The sequence below is a fragment of the Aplidium turbinatum genome, chromosome 1, assembly GCF_918807975.1.
Source record: "Aplidium turbinatum chromosome 1, kaAplTurb1.1, whole genome shotgun sequence".
In the NCBI taxonomy this organism is placed as follows: domain Eukaryota; kingdom Metazoa; phylum Chordata; class Ascidiacea; order Aplousobranchia; family Polyclinidae; genus Aplidium; species Aplidium turbinatum.
The window spans coordinates 53263013-53277966 of NC_137472.1; the positions used below are offsets into that span (position 1 = coordinate 53263013).

At 37.0% G+C, this 14954-nt stretch overlaps 2 protein-coding genes across 2 annotated transcripts; one reads left to right on the top strand and one right to left on the bottom strand.

The window, feature by feature from the left end:
• Positions 1 to 1060: 1060 nt before the first annotated feature.
• On the top strand, positions 1061 to 8100 carry LOC145767124 (uncharacterized). The gene is made up of 4 exons (XM_082578889.1): positions 1061 to 2619; positions 3384 to 3465; positions 5395 to 5552; positions 7794 to 8100. The coding sequence occupies exons 1-4, from the start codon at positions 1061 to 1063 to the stop codon at positions 8098 to 8100; spliced, it is 2106 nt and encodes a 701-aa protein (XP_082435015.1).
• On the bottom strand, positions 8002 to 14800 carry LOC145782917 (ubiquitin thioesterase otulin-like). Its single transcript, XM_082594681.1, has 2 exons — positions 13379 to 14800; positions 8002 to 10893 (listed from the first exon to the last, which is right to left on the bottom strand). Exons 1-2 carry the CDS (start codon positions 14759 to 14761, stop codon positions 10717 to 10719), a joined length of 1560 nt encoding a protein of 519 aa, XP_082450807.1. The 5' UTR covers positions 14762 to 14800; the 3' UTR covers positions 8002 to 10716.
• Positions 14801 to 14954: the final 154 nt, after the last annotated feature.

The window sequence follows — 14954 nt, forward strand, 5'->3', positions numbered from 1 at the left end:
TAGGGGTCAGTTGATACACGTGTATCAACTGACCTGAGCTATGTATTGATAAAGGTAACTAAATACAAAATTTAAGTGATATGTTTTCTTGTGATGCTTATTAAATAAGTTTTATTATTTTATGTCAAGTCTTTTTTACTTTTATGTAGTCATTCAGTCGTGCACACATGTTTATTCATTGTTGATAAAATTGGCATGATCTATTAATCCTCAATGCATCAGTCCTATAAGCCAGTGAATAACTATTTCTTCATTGTCCTATAACGTTTTGTTTATATTGGTGTGCAAGACTTGTTATAAAGATGTTTGTAACAATGTATTACCAAAATTATTTTTACCACAGTATGCAGTTTCGGTAGTATATCAACTGACAACTGACCCTCCATAGTGTATTAACTGATCTGCTGTGGTAGTTGAGCTGATACACTTGAGTACACCTTCTAAATTGCAAAAGATGCGAATCTGAAAGATTACCAATGAATAGATGAGATAATATCCCACTGTAGCCTATCTGAAAATTGCAAGCTTTTATCTTGCTTACTTTTTGCGCAAAGTGAATTAATGTAAAAGTGCATCAACTGACCAGTCCTTCCTTTAATATTAATTGTACAAATGATTACTGCAGGCCAGGCTACTCAAACGAAAATTCTTAGATAGTTATGATAAATTCATGCATTAATACCAGAACATGTAATTTTGGCGATAACATAGTGCAGAAAATAGGCTATCATGTATGTTTGATGAGATTATCAAGATAATTTATTATCAAAGACCGTTTAAAGGTAAAGGTGAGTCCCATACTTGATCTAAGCATCAGGGGATGAGAAGATAAGGTTCTCATTATACTAAGACCGTTTAGCAAACGAAAACAAAGTGGTGTATATCAATTCTTGCCATCAAAAGGTTGTTTGTTGTTATTTAATGTACTTTTCATTATCTTCTCATAGGTTTTAAGGAGCTAATGACGTCTATTAGACCAGCAATTAAAATGATTCAGATGTCAATCAAAATTAGCCGAATCGGATTAATTTTCATGACTGGTCTAACGCTGTTTTCGTGTATGGCTACAAAACCTCCTTTAAATCTTTCTACAAATAGCGCAAACGCTTTAAAAGAGCATTACTATTCCACAACCGAGAAAAACAATAAAACGATACCAACTGTTGCTCTGAATGGAAGGGAGAAATCGGATTTTACCTTTTGTCATTCAATGCCCGAATTCAAACTAGGTTCTGGTTCTCTATTAACCTACATGATGAGACTGAAGTTGTGCTATTTTGCGGAAAACAAACCTTGGTTCGAAGAGGCTTGCCGGCAGCAATTGTATGGCATTACAGACTATCATCGGGCTGTTTATATGAAATTTTGTCAACCCATGAAATTCCAGTCACACTGCGGAAGTAACGGACTGGACGAGCCATCTTTGATTATTCACAGTTGGATGCATCATTATAACGTCACGGAACAATTGTTCTACAAACACAAAGAAGAATATGACGTTGTGGTTTCAACAGAAGATATATCCATAAACAATTTCACGTGCATTACCATTTTATCGTATTTTGAAAGCCTTGTTGTTCATGAAGGAAGAAAAATAAACCGAAGTCTTTCTATCAAACAAATAAAAAAAGACAGAAGTGATCCTTTTTGTGACGTTCCCTTTACAGAATGGTTTCTTTTTTACAGGGTTTTCTGTGATCCGGTCGCATGTGGGTCATCGATCAAAAATTTTCAAGATTCGCCTTTGTCAGCATATGACTGTTTCCCATCCACTTGCCAATCAGCAATCAACTTTACGATGGTTTTTGATTCACTTTTAGCCATCATTGTAATCATTGCTAATCTTCTTGTGCTAGCAGTTGCTTTTCGGACATCAGTAATGCGAAACATCCCGGGATATTTTAAAATATCTTTGGCCATTGGAGATTTGATGGTGGGGCTTTTTGTACTTCCAGGAAGTGTATATCATCACTATGTCTTGTCAATTGCTCCTCTGCCTTTCAGAAAAGAAGGTCAATCACCTCAATCAACAGATTATTTCCATCAACATTACTTAAACTTTATGGGATTGTTTAACGTCTTGTCGTTTTCTGTTTCTATATATACTCTTGGAGCAGCAAGTATAGACCGATATCTTGCGGTTACAAAACCCTTTCAATATAGAGATAGAAAATACTTAACTAAAAAAAGATCTGTTGGAGTGTTTGCAATTGTTTGGTCGTTCAGCTTTCTGATTGCCATCTATCCTGTATTTACAAACAACTATAACGTATCAGCACTTGGGTTAATCCTTTCAACAGGTCCTGTTGCCATCATCATATACAGTTTAACATTGGGACTGCCTCTTTTGGCTGTCTGGATAATCAATGGAGCAATGTTGCGACAGATACAAAGTCAAAACAAATCTCGAAAACGACTTTCAATATCTCAATCTCAACCTTGTCCTATGTCATCCGAGCATGTGCAACAGCCTTTCCAGCTGAATGAGCCCTCATTAAAAGAGGTCAGCGAAACAGTCTCTCACAGGTCGCCGTTGCCATCGGGTGTATCCATAAACGACGACGTATTTAAATTTAACGAAAACTCAAACAACAACTACTCAAAGACAAACGAACAAAGGTAAGAATTCAGAATATATGGTAGTAGGCTACCGTTAATTTACATTCTTGGAATGTTGACATTTGCAGAACAAACTAATTTCGTAGCATAATTTATAAAAATTAATTTTGCTATAGGCTCATAATACAGTAGCACCCAAACAGAGACTTTGTCAAAACATGGATATCCCATTAATATGTGTCACTATTAACCCTTTTACTTTGCATAAAAAAAAACAATTTTGCTATCATTTTCAATTTTTTTTTGATAGTTTGCAGCTCAAATTGAAACCAAACCTAGCTCACCATACAACCAAAGTGAATCGGCTAACAAGAGAAGCATCCAGAATTTCAGTTGGCCTAGCCCGAATATCATATTGCTGTCAAAGGATTTTCCACCAAAAATGATCTTTAGCCTATTTTATATAAATATAATAAATTTATAGTTTGTTAGAACGCCGGGTTAGAACGTTTTATAATAAAACATAAAATGATGGGAAAAACTTTTGATAAAAATTTGAATTCTATGGACTTTGAATCTGATTGCAAATATATATAAAAAAAAAAAAACTGTTTAACAAAGGCATGCCTTGTCTTGTCATTAACCATGAACACTTAAAATAGTGAGAAATCTTACTGTACGCTGCAATGTGTTGATTAACAAAGTTACGTGCCTATTTAAATTAGACAACGTAAGCTATGTAGGCTACTGTAGGTCTAATAAGCAAACTTTTGCTGGATAACTTATTTGCAGCATAATTCAACATTTTGTTTCAACTATTACAGAAAGAGCGAGAAAAAAAGAGCTTCTACTTCACTTTTTCAACAACGTCCTCTTACAAGCTTTGTTTCATCTGTCCATTTACAGGTGAGTTAGATAAAATGCAATAGCTTGGTTTAAAAAGTTGCAGTAATCTTTGACCAATTGAAACTGATTAGTTTTTTGCATTTTGCATGACTTAAGTCTACCAGCAGGGCCATTAAGAGAATAATTTGGGTACGGTACCAATGAGATCTTAGGGCTCAAATAAAGACACTTCTAAAAACATCTCAGTATATTCAAGGAATTCGGGGTGGTTTCTTCAAACTCCCGGGCCCCTAAAATCATGCCGGGCCTGGGTTTAAAAGATCATATATTTTAACACCTGTTTTGGTTCCTTCTCCAGAATTGGGAAAAGCGAAGACAATCTGAAATAAAAACTTTTAGCCACACTGTTAGCCACTTGCTAGCAGTGTGTCTTTTTTCTCATTTTTTACTGCTTCCTTAACCCTAAGGCAACAAAAATCTTTTACAGTAAATTATTACAAGTCAGCAAAAAGTGAAAAAATCTGATTTTAAGACAAATCAGGCAGCATCTCTAGGTAGCCATGCCTTAACTTTTTTCGGTAAGGAAAAATCATATTTACCAAAATTAAAAATTACTTGCAAGAAGTATTTGCCGTTAGCTCGGTGGTTAAGCGCCGGCTCAAGATCACGCGGCGCTGGTTCGACTCTCGGGGTGTGCGCTTGAGCAACGCATTTCAGGACTGCTCTTCATTCAGCATCACCTAGTGAATGGAATAATTATCCGGCAACAACACTTCAACAACACTTTGCTAATATCGGTAACCGGCCCTGCGTCAAGAGCCTCTACAAGTAGGCTATGCGAAACTACCAGGATTAACCTATCAAGACTTTGTCAGTCCGAGGAAAAAGGTTCAAAACCAACCAAGAAATATGATTGAAATAGCGCACAACCGTTAAGATGCTAAAAACAGACTTCAGTTAAAAGGTTGTTTATTTCCTTGCACCTCTCTGGCAGCATCATGGACAAAATGCGTTCTATTTGCATCTGCATTCAGGCCTAAGCTGGAAATATCCATGCCATGATATATTTTTGCAGTAAGCGTAGACTACGCAGGTGTTATGCAAATTGCACTTTTGGACATTCTGTTTGATTCGTTTCACGTAACAAACGAGCCAAACTCCTAAGTTGGTAATAATCAGTGACGCCTCCAAGCGTTGAATCATTATAAAACATATTGGGTAAAAGAACAATTTTTTGTAAAAGTGTAAGGACAGTAAAATATAAAAAGAGTAGGCTAAACTTGATTTTGCAATTTTTTAAGTTTAGGTTGTATTTTTAATTTCTTATTTCTTCGTGATTTATTCATTCTTTGAATGCTCAATTTTGCTAATTTTGTCACAGTTTTCCTGTTTCATGAATTTGTTGATCAAATTTTCTCAAATTAAGAAATTTCCTTACAAGTGGACTGGCAGCTCGGCTCAGCTCGGCTCTGCTTGCACTTGATCACCACTGACCGCCATCACTTATGAAAACTGCAAAACAATGGCGTTTAACATGTTACAATGAACGTCTAAGGTTGTGTACAATAACAGTTCAACAAGATGCACCAATTGCTTGGGCTATCTAATGAATCAGCCCGTTATATTGGAACAGAACATTTTTAGAAATTAAATGGCCTACAAGCTGTCGCCGAAGTCACCAAACAATAAAATCCTGTTAAAAATATGAGCAAGAACACTCAAAACGCCAAAAAAAGAAGACATTACTGCAGTAGAGCATTTTGGGTGTCCTCGGAGGACCATTCAGTTTTATTGAAAAAAGAGGACAAAAATCCTCTTAAAAGAGAACATATGGTAGTCCTAGTCAACTCCACTGCTAACCGGAGTAGGTTTAAGGTTACGGTATAGAAAGAGGGACAGCTGATGCTTCAACATAAAAAATAACGTCAGTAGGCTAGTCACAAGGTAATAGCCTGATTGTTTTCTTACCGAACCACTGTTTTCTTACAGATTAGAAAGAGATTCAGCCATTCAAAAATCAACTCGCTGGCAAAGCAGGTCAGTATAGAAAGAAGACTAACAAAAACTTTAGCAGTTATGGTTGGTGCTTTTACGATCGCTCTCTTGCCTCCAATTCTTCTCCTTGTATTTCAGCTTTTTGTTACGAGGTAAGTTTCAGTGATGATTTCGTTAAATCTGCAGCTTCATGAAAATAGCTTAGCATTCACACCTAAGCCTTAAATAGGGCTTTGCATGAATTAAAGCTTTTGACATTGCCGATGCAATAAAAGACATGCAGGGGCGCCGGAAGCGGGGGGAAGGGGGGGGCGGATGCCCCCCTGCCCTCAGTTTTTCTGCAGATGGAGGGGCAGGGGGGGCAATGGTGCCCTTTTAAAGTCATGTAAGCAACTGCACATTTTGCATTATAACAATTCCTGCTTTTCGCTTTTAGCCTAATTATAATCTTTCATTTTTGTCTCAAAATAATATTTAGCCCACGGCACAAAATTTTGCAACACAGTAGGCTACAGGCCTCAAAACTCGTTTTTTTCCGGCAGCCATCGTGGCCTACCGGGTGCTCCTTCTCGGCGGCCAAATCTGCGTGCTTGGAGACCAAAATACAAAAAAAATAACGATAGCACAAGTAAATAGAATTAAACTTGCAACAGTGCTAAAATGATCACTTAGCGTTGTTGAAGTCTGGGCCTGGGCGACGTCCTACAATAGAATCGTTGCACCACGCAATAGATTGTAATCCAGTACTGCGGGACTATCTAACGACACTCGCACGAGTGTCTCCAATGTGGCTGATTTTAAAGTTCGCCACTCCCCTAGAATTCTTTTTAGCAACGAAAAACAACTTTTGACATGTGTTGACGATGACGGCAAGGTAATAAAATAAGTATTTCAATGATGTGAAGGACATTACTAAATAAAAGAAGCATAACTTTTGCATAATATGATCCAAAAATGTTTTCCCCTCGGATGTCAACTAACCTAGTTCTCCTTTTTAACAACGCTTCAATGTCCGACAACATCGAATCGACATAAAAACGACAATATTGCCAGCCGATATAAATTAGCACTTTGGATTAAGACTTTTTTAAAATAAACGTCGGAAATTACAAACAAGACTTATAGCTGGTGATCGCAGATGGATAGCCTATATTCTATCAATATTCCCGCACAATGCAACAGTGGCGATTATGACGCGCTGACCTAATTTTGCGCCACTCTTTGATACTACATATTTTCCACAGTTAATCCACGATCATTTTATTGCGAAATTAGATAATTGGCTAGAAGAGACCGGCGGCCAAACTTGGCCGATTGAGGAGGTAGCACCGGCGGTCATTCTGCAGGCTGCTTTAAGGCTTGACAGTAGGTTACATCATGATAACATAGCATAATGCCCTTCTTTGTATACCGGAGACAAGTAGGCTATCATTACTCAATACATAGTAAGCTAATAGATTAGGATTATCGCTATGTCTTATCTTAAAACTTGAAAAAAAATTGGCCTTTTAGTAAACAAAAGTGCCCTTTTTTCGTAATCTTGCCCCCCCAGTCAAAAATCGTTCCGGCGCCCCTGAAGACATGCAATCGGTTAAGGTTGCCACACGTAAGGATTTATCACTATGTATGGAATTTTTCACAATTGTTGCGCTTTTTATCTTGACACTCACTAGAAAAACAAAAGGTTACATTGAAAAAATGATCACAATTAGTCATCACTACCAATCAATTATTTTATTTTTTGTCATAAACGCGTCTGGGACGAAAAAGATACTAACTACAAAAATCGATATAGACCTACCAGCACGTTAATGAACGGGAAAAGGTGGTAAAACCTTGAAAGGTTTAAAATGTGCCTGAATGGAAAATCATGTAGTAGGCTATATATCAGTACCAAACTACCAATCACCACGAAAGGGGCAATCGTCTCCCACCCGAAATAGTTTGATTCAAAATTTCACACTCTGTTGCAGCATAATTTAACAAAGTTTTATAATTAAGTCTAAAAATACTCTTAAAATGCGCAATTTTAGGCTAAAGTATTTTTTCAAATTGTTCTGGGGGGGTGACCCCACATCTCCTTGTGGGTGCTCCGCCTTTGGCGACTTGCTCGTTGCCGGGCACTCACTCACATGTGCAAAAATACTCATTTGATCCCCCTTCCGAAATTTCTTGTTGGCTACGCGGCCTACACCCCTGAATAGACGTGACCAATACATTGATTCACACTGAGCTGTAATCAGTTGGACTCTATTTTATTCTACTTCTGTCGTAAATATTGTCTTTTCTGTTGTAATAGGTGGTCCGATTAAGTGGGGTAATTATAACTTATCAAGCCACAGTACCGTACGCGTTTTGTACTTCATTTTGTGAATTTATTGTTTAATTTACAGGTTGATTGCTCCAACTTCTCATCCCAGGACTTACTCCCCTTCTGCGACAAATTCGTACACGACAGCGGAATATTTTGCATCTCGCCTTTTCTTATCAAACTCGTTTTGGAATTGCATCATATACAGCATACGAAATCGTCATTTCCGCGAAGCGTTGATAAACGTTTTCGTTTGCGATAATCATCAACGTAGAAGCTCACGTGCGGGAAATTCGATGTCTTATCGAAGTCAGAACAGTCATCGACCTTCGAAAGTGACAAGCACAGATCTGAGACGTATCTCTCAGGCTCCAAGCAAAGCAGTGTGAACAGTTTCCTTTGCGTCTGTCGGTTTTTGTTAACGAATATTATTTACTGTGCTGTTATATTTAAAAAATGACCAGTCGACACAAAACTATTAAAATTTTAGGATTTATATTAAGAATTCATTTGTTTGATTAATTAACAAAGAAAAAAAACTTTCTCTAATTAGACCCTACTTAACATATCGTACAATAGTTTGAGAAACATAGGTGCATGTAAAACCTTGAGAAAGTGCACCACTACATTTAACTTAATACAGTCCACTTTAAATGTAGCCTAAGTGGCAGAAATGAAAATGTTGCGATGGTCTCTGGGATTAATAAAGCAGGACAGAGTAAGGAATGAAACCATCAGAGAACAAATGCAAGTCGAAGAGCTGGAAGACAAGCTTAGAGAGCCTTATATGGTCTGATCACGACGCAAGGAGAGACGATTGTCGGAAGAAGAATAAGACAATTGAAAGTGGGTAAAAGAAAGCGAGAAAGACCGAAAAGATGGAGAGATTGTGTGACAGAAGATATGGAAATAGTGGGAGTGAAGAAGACGCTGCTGACAGAGTGATGTGGAAGACAGCAATTTGCACCGGAGCCAGAAGAAGTCTACTTTACTTCAACAACACGACATTAAGTAGATTTACACTAAAATATAAATCGCCTTTTCAAAGCTAGTTGAAAGACACAATACCGCATCTAGTCAGTCATCGATATTTCCATGTGATAACAGAAATATTTCCATACTAGGCGTGTTAATGTATGAAATAACTACTAAAGAAGTAATTCATTCCGAGGATACAGACTATGTAATCAATTACTTTCATGCTACCGAAGGCCCTAACCTAACTTATAAATGTTGTTTCCAAAAGCTCATTAAATATTTAACCTGTTTAAAATATTTGTTCAAGGTTAAACGCACGAGAACAGGTTTTAGTCAAGCCAGACATATTAAAACTTTTTACAAGTCTGTTTTCTGAAATTCTACACCAATCCCAGATAGCAAAATGCGCCATTTATACATGAAAGCAATCAACAACTATTATCTAATTAGTCCTAGACGTAGAATCAATGTAAAAATGGTTTAGTTTCCTGTCTGGGATATTAACCTGACCATAGTATGCCACATTGTGAGACATCGTGGCATACTATGTTCAGGTTAATTTAGGTTTCATTGCCAAACGTTATTGTACACGTCACAGGAAGCTTTCACCACGCAAGTCTATCGTAAACTGAAACAGAAAACTTGACTATTGAAACTTAGTTATTTCCATCATGTTGACCAAGTAAGGCAAAAATTTCTAATAGCGTAAAACAGTAACACAGAAAACAAATTTCACAGCAGGTGTCACTTTATGTGGGTATCCAACCAGAGTCTCCAGCATGAAAGACGAGCGCACCATCACTACATCATGACGGCTCACAGCTAAAACAAATATTTCTTCTGAGGCTCCAAGTTGTAGACCATGCAATGCAGAAGTAGGCTAATTTTATATTTCGCAGGTTTAATCAGTCAGTAAAGCGGTCCTTTACACTAATTCAACGTCTGCGGATGATAAACCAATGTACAAAGGACTGATTAGAATTAGATAGTGGCTGGGTGGTTTCAAAACACACAATGAAAGAGAATGATCAGGTAATTGTAACGCAACTGTTAGAAAATACATTATGATCACCAGATGTATCAGGCCCAAAAACAGTCAAATCTCGATTGGATCGATTTTTAGACCTTTGATTGTAACCCAAAAAGCATTCGAAAGCTTTGAATGTATCGGGAAGTTGGTGCAGCTGTGGAGGTTAGGGATCAACATCAGTAGCGTTGTTAGGGGGTACTTTTGGACCTGGGGTGATTTTAGGGGGGACGGGAACTTGAAAAAACTACCTCGTATTATTTGGATGTAGTGCGTTTTTCTTAAAATGTCATGATGTGGAGCGAGAGAGTCTTATTGATACCTGGCCCAAATAATCTTCTCAACGTCCCTGATCCCCATAAACTTGGCAGCTGAGGTTGACAGTGTGAAGTCGTGAAAATGAACACTTACAATACTGCAATAGGACAGGTTGCATAAGCAAAACTCATCACATGGCTTAAGAAACTATGACTAATTTAATGGAACTCAACACAAAAGATGACTATATTTGAATATGGCGGATGCTTTCCATTAACGACAAAAACTACAAAAACATAGAAACTTTCAGTTCTCCACCGCGGTCGTCTTGTGAAGACCAGAATTAAAAATGTTTTTTTTTTTTAATTCAACAAACTGTGCAGACTGCAGAAACAACAAATAGCTATATAAATTAAACACACCAAATCAAATCTACCTAGTTGCTTCAACGCTATACTCATTTTTTGATAGTTTGCGTACTTTCTACGTATATAATTGATAATGCTGTTTCGAAATGAGATTTTTGGCATGATTGATGTTAAGTGTCATATAATGAACGGAAAGGGTTAGTTTCAAAAAAAAACGTCAAATGACGATATAACCAAGCAAGGCCATCTACTAAATGCAAGAACTTTTTTAGTTGGCTGAGAGTGAATTAACAACGACAAACCATGAAGACATTATGAATACTGGCATGAAAGCAAAAGTTTACAAATAAATATAAAAGCGATCTAGCAATGTACTATGACGGAACAACAATATTGTAACGCCGATCGTCCTCAGCAACCAAATTCACTTTGTCCCATGTCTCCACCATGTGGTCAGGATAGTATGAAATAAAATCTTCCAGTTCGGCGCTAGATGGCCGAAACACTCGCAAAGTCACTTCCAATGCTTGACCAAGCAAACACATTTCAACCTAAAAAGTAAGTGACGAGTTACGTATGTATCAATTCACAAAAAAGGTATATATTGAGCTCTCAGCGCTGAAACGATTTACTTTATTTTATGATACAGAAATTCGCATGGAAATGCAAAATTTCCAACAATAACGACATTCATAGCTACGTTTCTGCAAAAGTTTATGGCATTATAATAATTAATCGTGCAAGTGTCGCGTCTGAATTGTTTGCAGACGTGCAAAGTTACTGACGACTCCAAAATATGACGTTACAACCCACTTAAAGTGCCCCTGACAGGTTGGATCCAAGTATAGTAACTTTTTAAAGCATTTCCTAGCGCAGAATTATACTTAGAGAACTTTTTAATCTTAACCTCGTAGCTCGACTGGTTAGGGCGTAATTTAATCAAACGACTGCTCCGCAGCGCCACCATAGGCGAAACTCCATATTTCACTGCTCTGGGACGACTTTGGTGGTATTACGTCATCCTAAATGGGCGTCGTTAGCAACGGATGAAACAAACGTTTCCTAGATGTAATTGGTAGATCACAGTTTGGTCGAAGTTGGTACAAGCGGTTGCTTTTTTCGAAGATTTATTGTTTTTTGCAGTTTAATAAAACTGTACTGGATACGTTCCTACAAAACCTAAAATATACTTGAAGTGAAAAATGAAGAAATCGTACAAATCATCATTCATATTTAATTCATCATCACTATTCAAAAATAAATAAAAGTTCTCTCTCTCTCTCTCTCTCATAATGTGTCTTCAGTTGGCCATTGAAATCCGATGTAACGGCCATCTGGATCTGGAAAATTGTTTCGGATTCGCCAAATAATGCATGACGGCATCACAATCCGATTGTTGCTTCCGAGAGCATCACCTTGTAGTATCCACTCCAACACATGCCTGTAGGCATTTTTACTTGAGTGGTGTTAACAAAATCATCTTCAGTGAAGTGAAGAGAACGTATACGACTACATTTGTATGGCCCATCCCACTTTCGAACACTTGAAGAAAACTTTGACCAGTTTCTTCTCAGAACCTTGTTTTGTGGGAAAGTATGAAAAGAAAGCACCCGGTCTTTGTCACTGACAATGTCACATAAACAGCAATTTGCAGGCGTTGCCTCAACCATAAATTAAAGGTACTGTTTGTGAGATACTGAAATGGCTATAGCCAGATTAGGACAAATAAAAAAGTATGAAAATTGTAGCCCTATGAAACTGCAATTTCAATTGAATTGAGATGCTGTTTGATAAAAGTAAACTCAACCTATTTGATTGAAACCTGATACTAATAATAAGTTCACTTTTTCATTTCGGTAATTCTTAATTTGCACATGCTTTAGAGTCTAAAGCATGTGCATTAGTTTAGACCAACAGAGCCCCAGACATTCACGTTTTGCAGTAGCCGTACCATACTTTACCAAGTCATCACAGAGAAAGAATGTATCCTTCCCGCTTACTGTGACGTCACAGCGGTGTTGCCGTTTTTATTTTCGCAATTGAATGAGTGCCAGATTCGCCGATGTCAACGAAAGTTTGCAAGCGTGTAACTTAGTAGCCTGTTGATATTTTTTACGATTTGCTGGTCAGGGAAGTTTGTTAGTGTAATCTTTTTGGTATCTTTGGTAAATTTAGCGAATTTATTTACCTGTCAGAGGCACTTTAAAGGAATAAACAAAATGGTTGAAATGTGGAATTGACGGAGCTACAGTGTTTAAGGTAGCACCCATACAAATGAATCCTTTGTTCAGCATTTTAAAGGTTAGAAAAAAATCTTCTACAAGCTTATTTCTGTGTGGGCCGCTGTGCTGTGCTAACCCTCTCTGTCATGTGCAAGTTTGGTTTTGCCGAGATCAGTTGGTCGTTGTCGCACAGCCTGGCCACCTTTATTGTGATTTTAATCATGCAAACAAATAAAAAAGGTTAAAAAAGTTTGGTTTCAAAACAAGGTGTATCAGTGATTCAGTTGAAAAATTCTATAAAAATGTAAAAATCTGGAATAAAAGCAATGACAACTCAAGTATTTGTTAAGTGAGCAAGTTATTAGTAGTTTTGTGAAATTTATTTGCAAAAAATAGATGCTTTAGTGGTAAACATTCCAAAACCAGAGTTTATTTATGAAGATTTCAATATACAAAAATACATGAATGCTTATTACAGAGATTAGACTTTTATTGTACTTTTATCTGTTTAAAAAGTATTTCATTTGATTGTCTAAATTTTGCCTGGCGTAAGTTAGGTGACAATTTATTGTCACAAACTGTTTTTTGTCACGAACATTTGTCCAAACAGTTTACTGTCACACTGCGACACTGCAAAGTGTACAATGAAACCAATGTATACTTCATAAGCAGATAGACATACAAAGTACTAAAGACATATATCAGGTATATATATATATATACTATTAGTCTATAAAAATAAATGTTTTGGTTTTTGACAAATCAAAAACATTACATGTTTAAATAAAACGCTTATCAAAACTATCAAACATACCTGCTCCAGACCACCAGAGTTTCCAACAAGATTTAAATGATTTAGCATGAAGTCTTTAGGGTTTTCGCTCGAATCTCTGGCAAACAGCAACCAAGCAAACACAGGTACTTCATCACCATTTAAATTTGCATTATAAAGACGTACAGCAGTTTCAAGCATTATCAATTTAATTGCTTCAAAGATTTTTATCTCAGCAGAGGAGCCAGAGTTAAACAAAGCGGAAAAATGAGCTTGTCTATTATTATTGTTGTCCATTGCGTCAGATAACTGCTTTTGTTCAATAAAATACGATAGACACTCCTCCATGATTGAAATTCTGTTTGTAGGAGTCGAATGAAGTTTTTCAGCAAAGGTCCATTGGTTTAACCAACTGCATCCATGGACTTTCACAAGTCTTTCAGGAACTTTTCGAATATGTTCTTGCCATTTTCTGTTTCCTTGACAAATTTTAGTATTTTGAGACATAATTTGAAAGCTTGTAGCTCGAAGTGCGCAGTAGTTGTCCCCACGTACTTGCCGCATATATCTGCAACCAGTTTCTTGGATCATTTTCTGGTAAGCCTCACGCAGGCATTCTGCTGTATAAGTTGTACCTTTCCATTCAGATTTAGCATATTCCAGAATATTCAATTTTCCAGATATATTGTTTGGTGAATCTGCCAAACTACGGCTACCATCAAAATCAGGTGGGAGGTATTCTTCAGCAGCTACACCAAGACTTGCAACATTGGAATCATTTTGAGATATATCTTCAATGTTAAAAATAGTTTCTTCCTCCTCTTGAGGTTCTTGTTCTTGAAGAGAAACATTTTGTACATCAGTTTCATGTTCTCTCTCCGATAAATCTTCAGATAATTGTAGCTCAGATGTTTCTTCATTAGGTAAAGTGATATCATAATTGAATTCTTCGCCAGAACCCTCATTGCCAACTGTCAAGGCAAGATTTACAAAGTCATCTACATTTGCCAACTCACCAGACTGAAGACCATCATCATCCACAAAATGTTCTTCATTCGTTTCATCTGTTGACTGTGTTTCTTGCTGACTTGACACAATCGTCTCGGCCTTTCTCATTGTTTCACTTTGTTTGCTCTCTACCACAGTGGCTGTGAAACCATCTTCTCCATCAGCATCATGGGTAGTTTCACCTTCATCACCAACAATCTGTTTTGATTTATTTTCTTCCAGAGTACCTCTGTTCTCTTCTTGGTCAAGACCTGTAGCTTCATTTGACACCTCCTCGACAGACAGTAAGCTTTCTATTCCAATTTCATTTGTATTAGTTGGTAGGCTTGGAACACTTTTCATGTTACATCGTATAACAGGATAACGCTTTCCAAGCAAAATCATGTAACCATTGTTATTACCACTATCAAGTGCCATGCTAAGTTTGAACGTAGCAAATCTTTAAAAGAAAAAATTGCAAACTACCTTTAATTGCGGTCCAAACACATATAGCCATTTGTTACCTTTATTTGGAAAGGAAATGATAAATATTTATCTATAGACTGGGAAATTTAATTCGGCAGTTTTAAGCTGAAATCTTTGTATATGCACCTGTAGAGTGTAGAAGCAT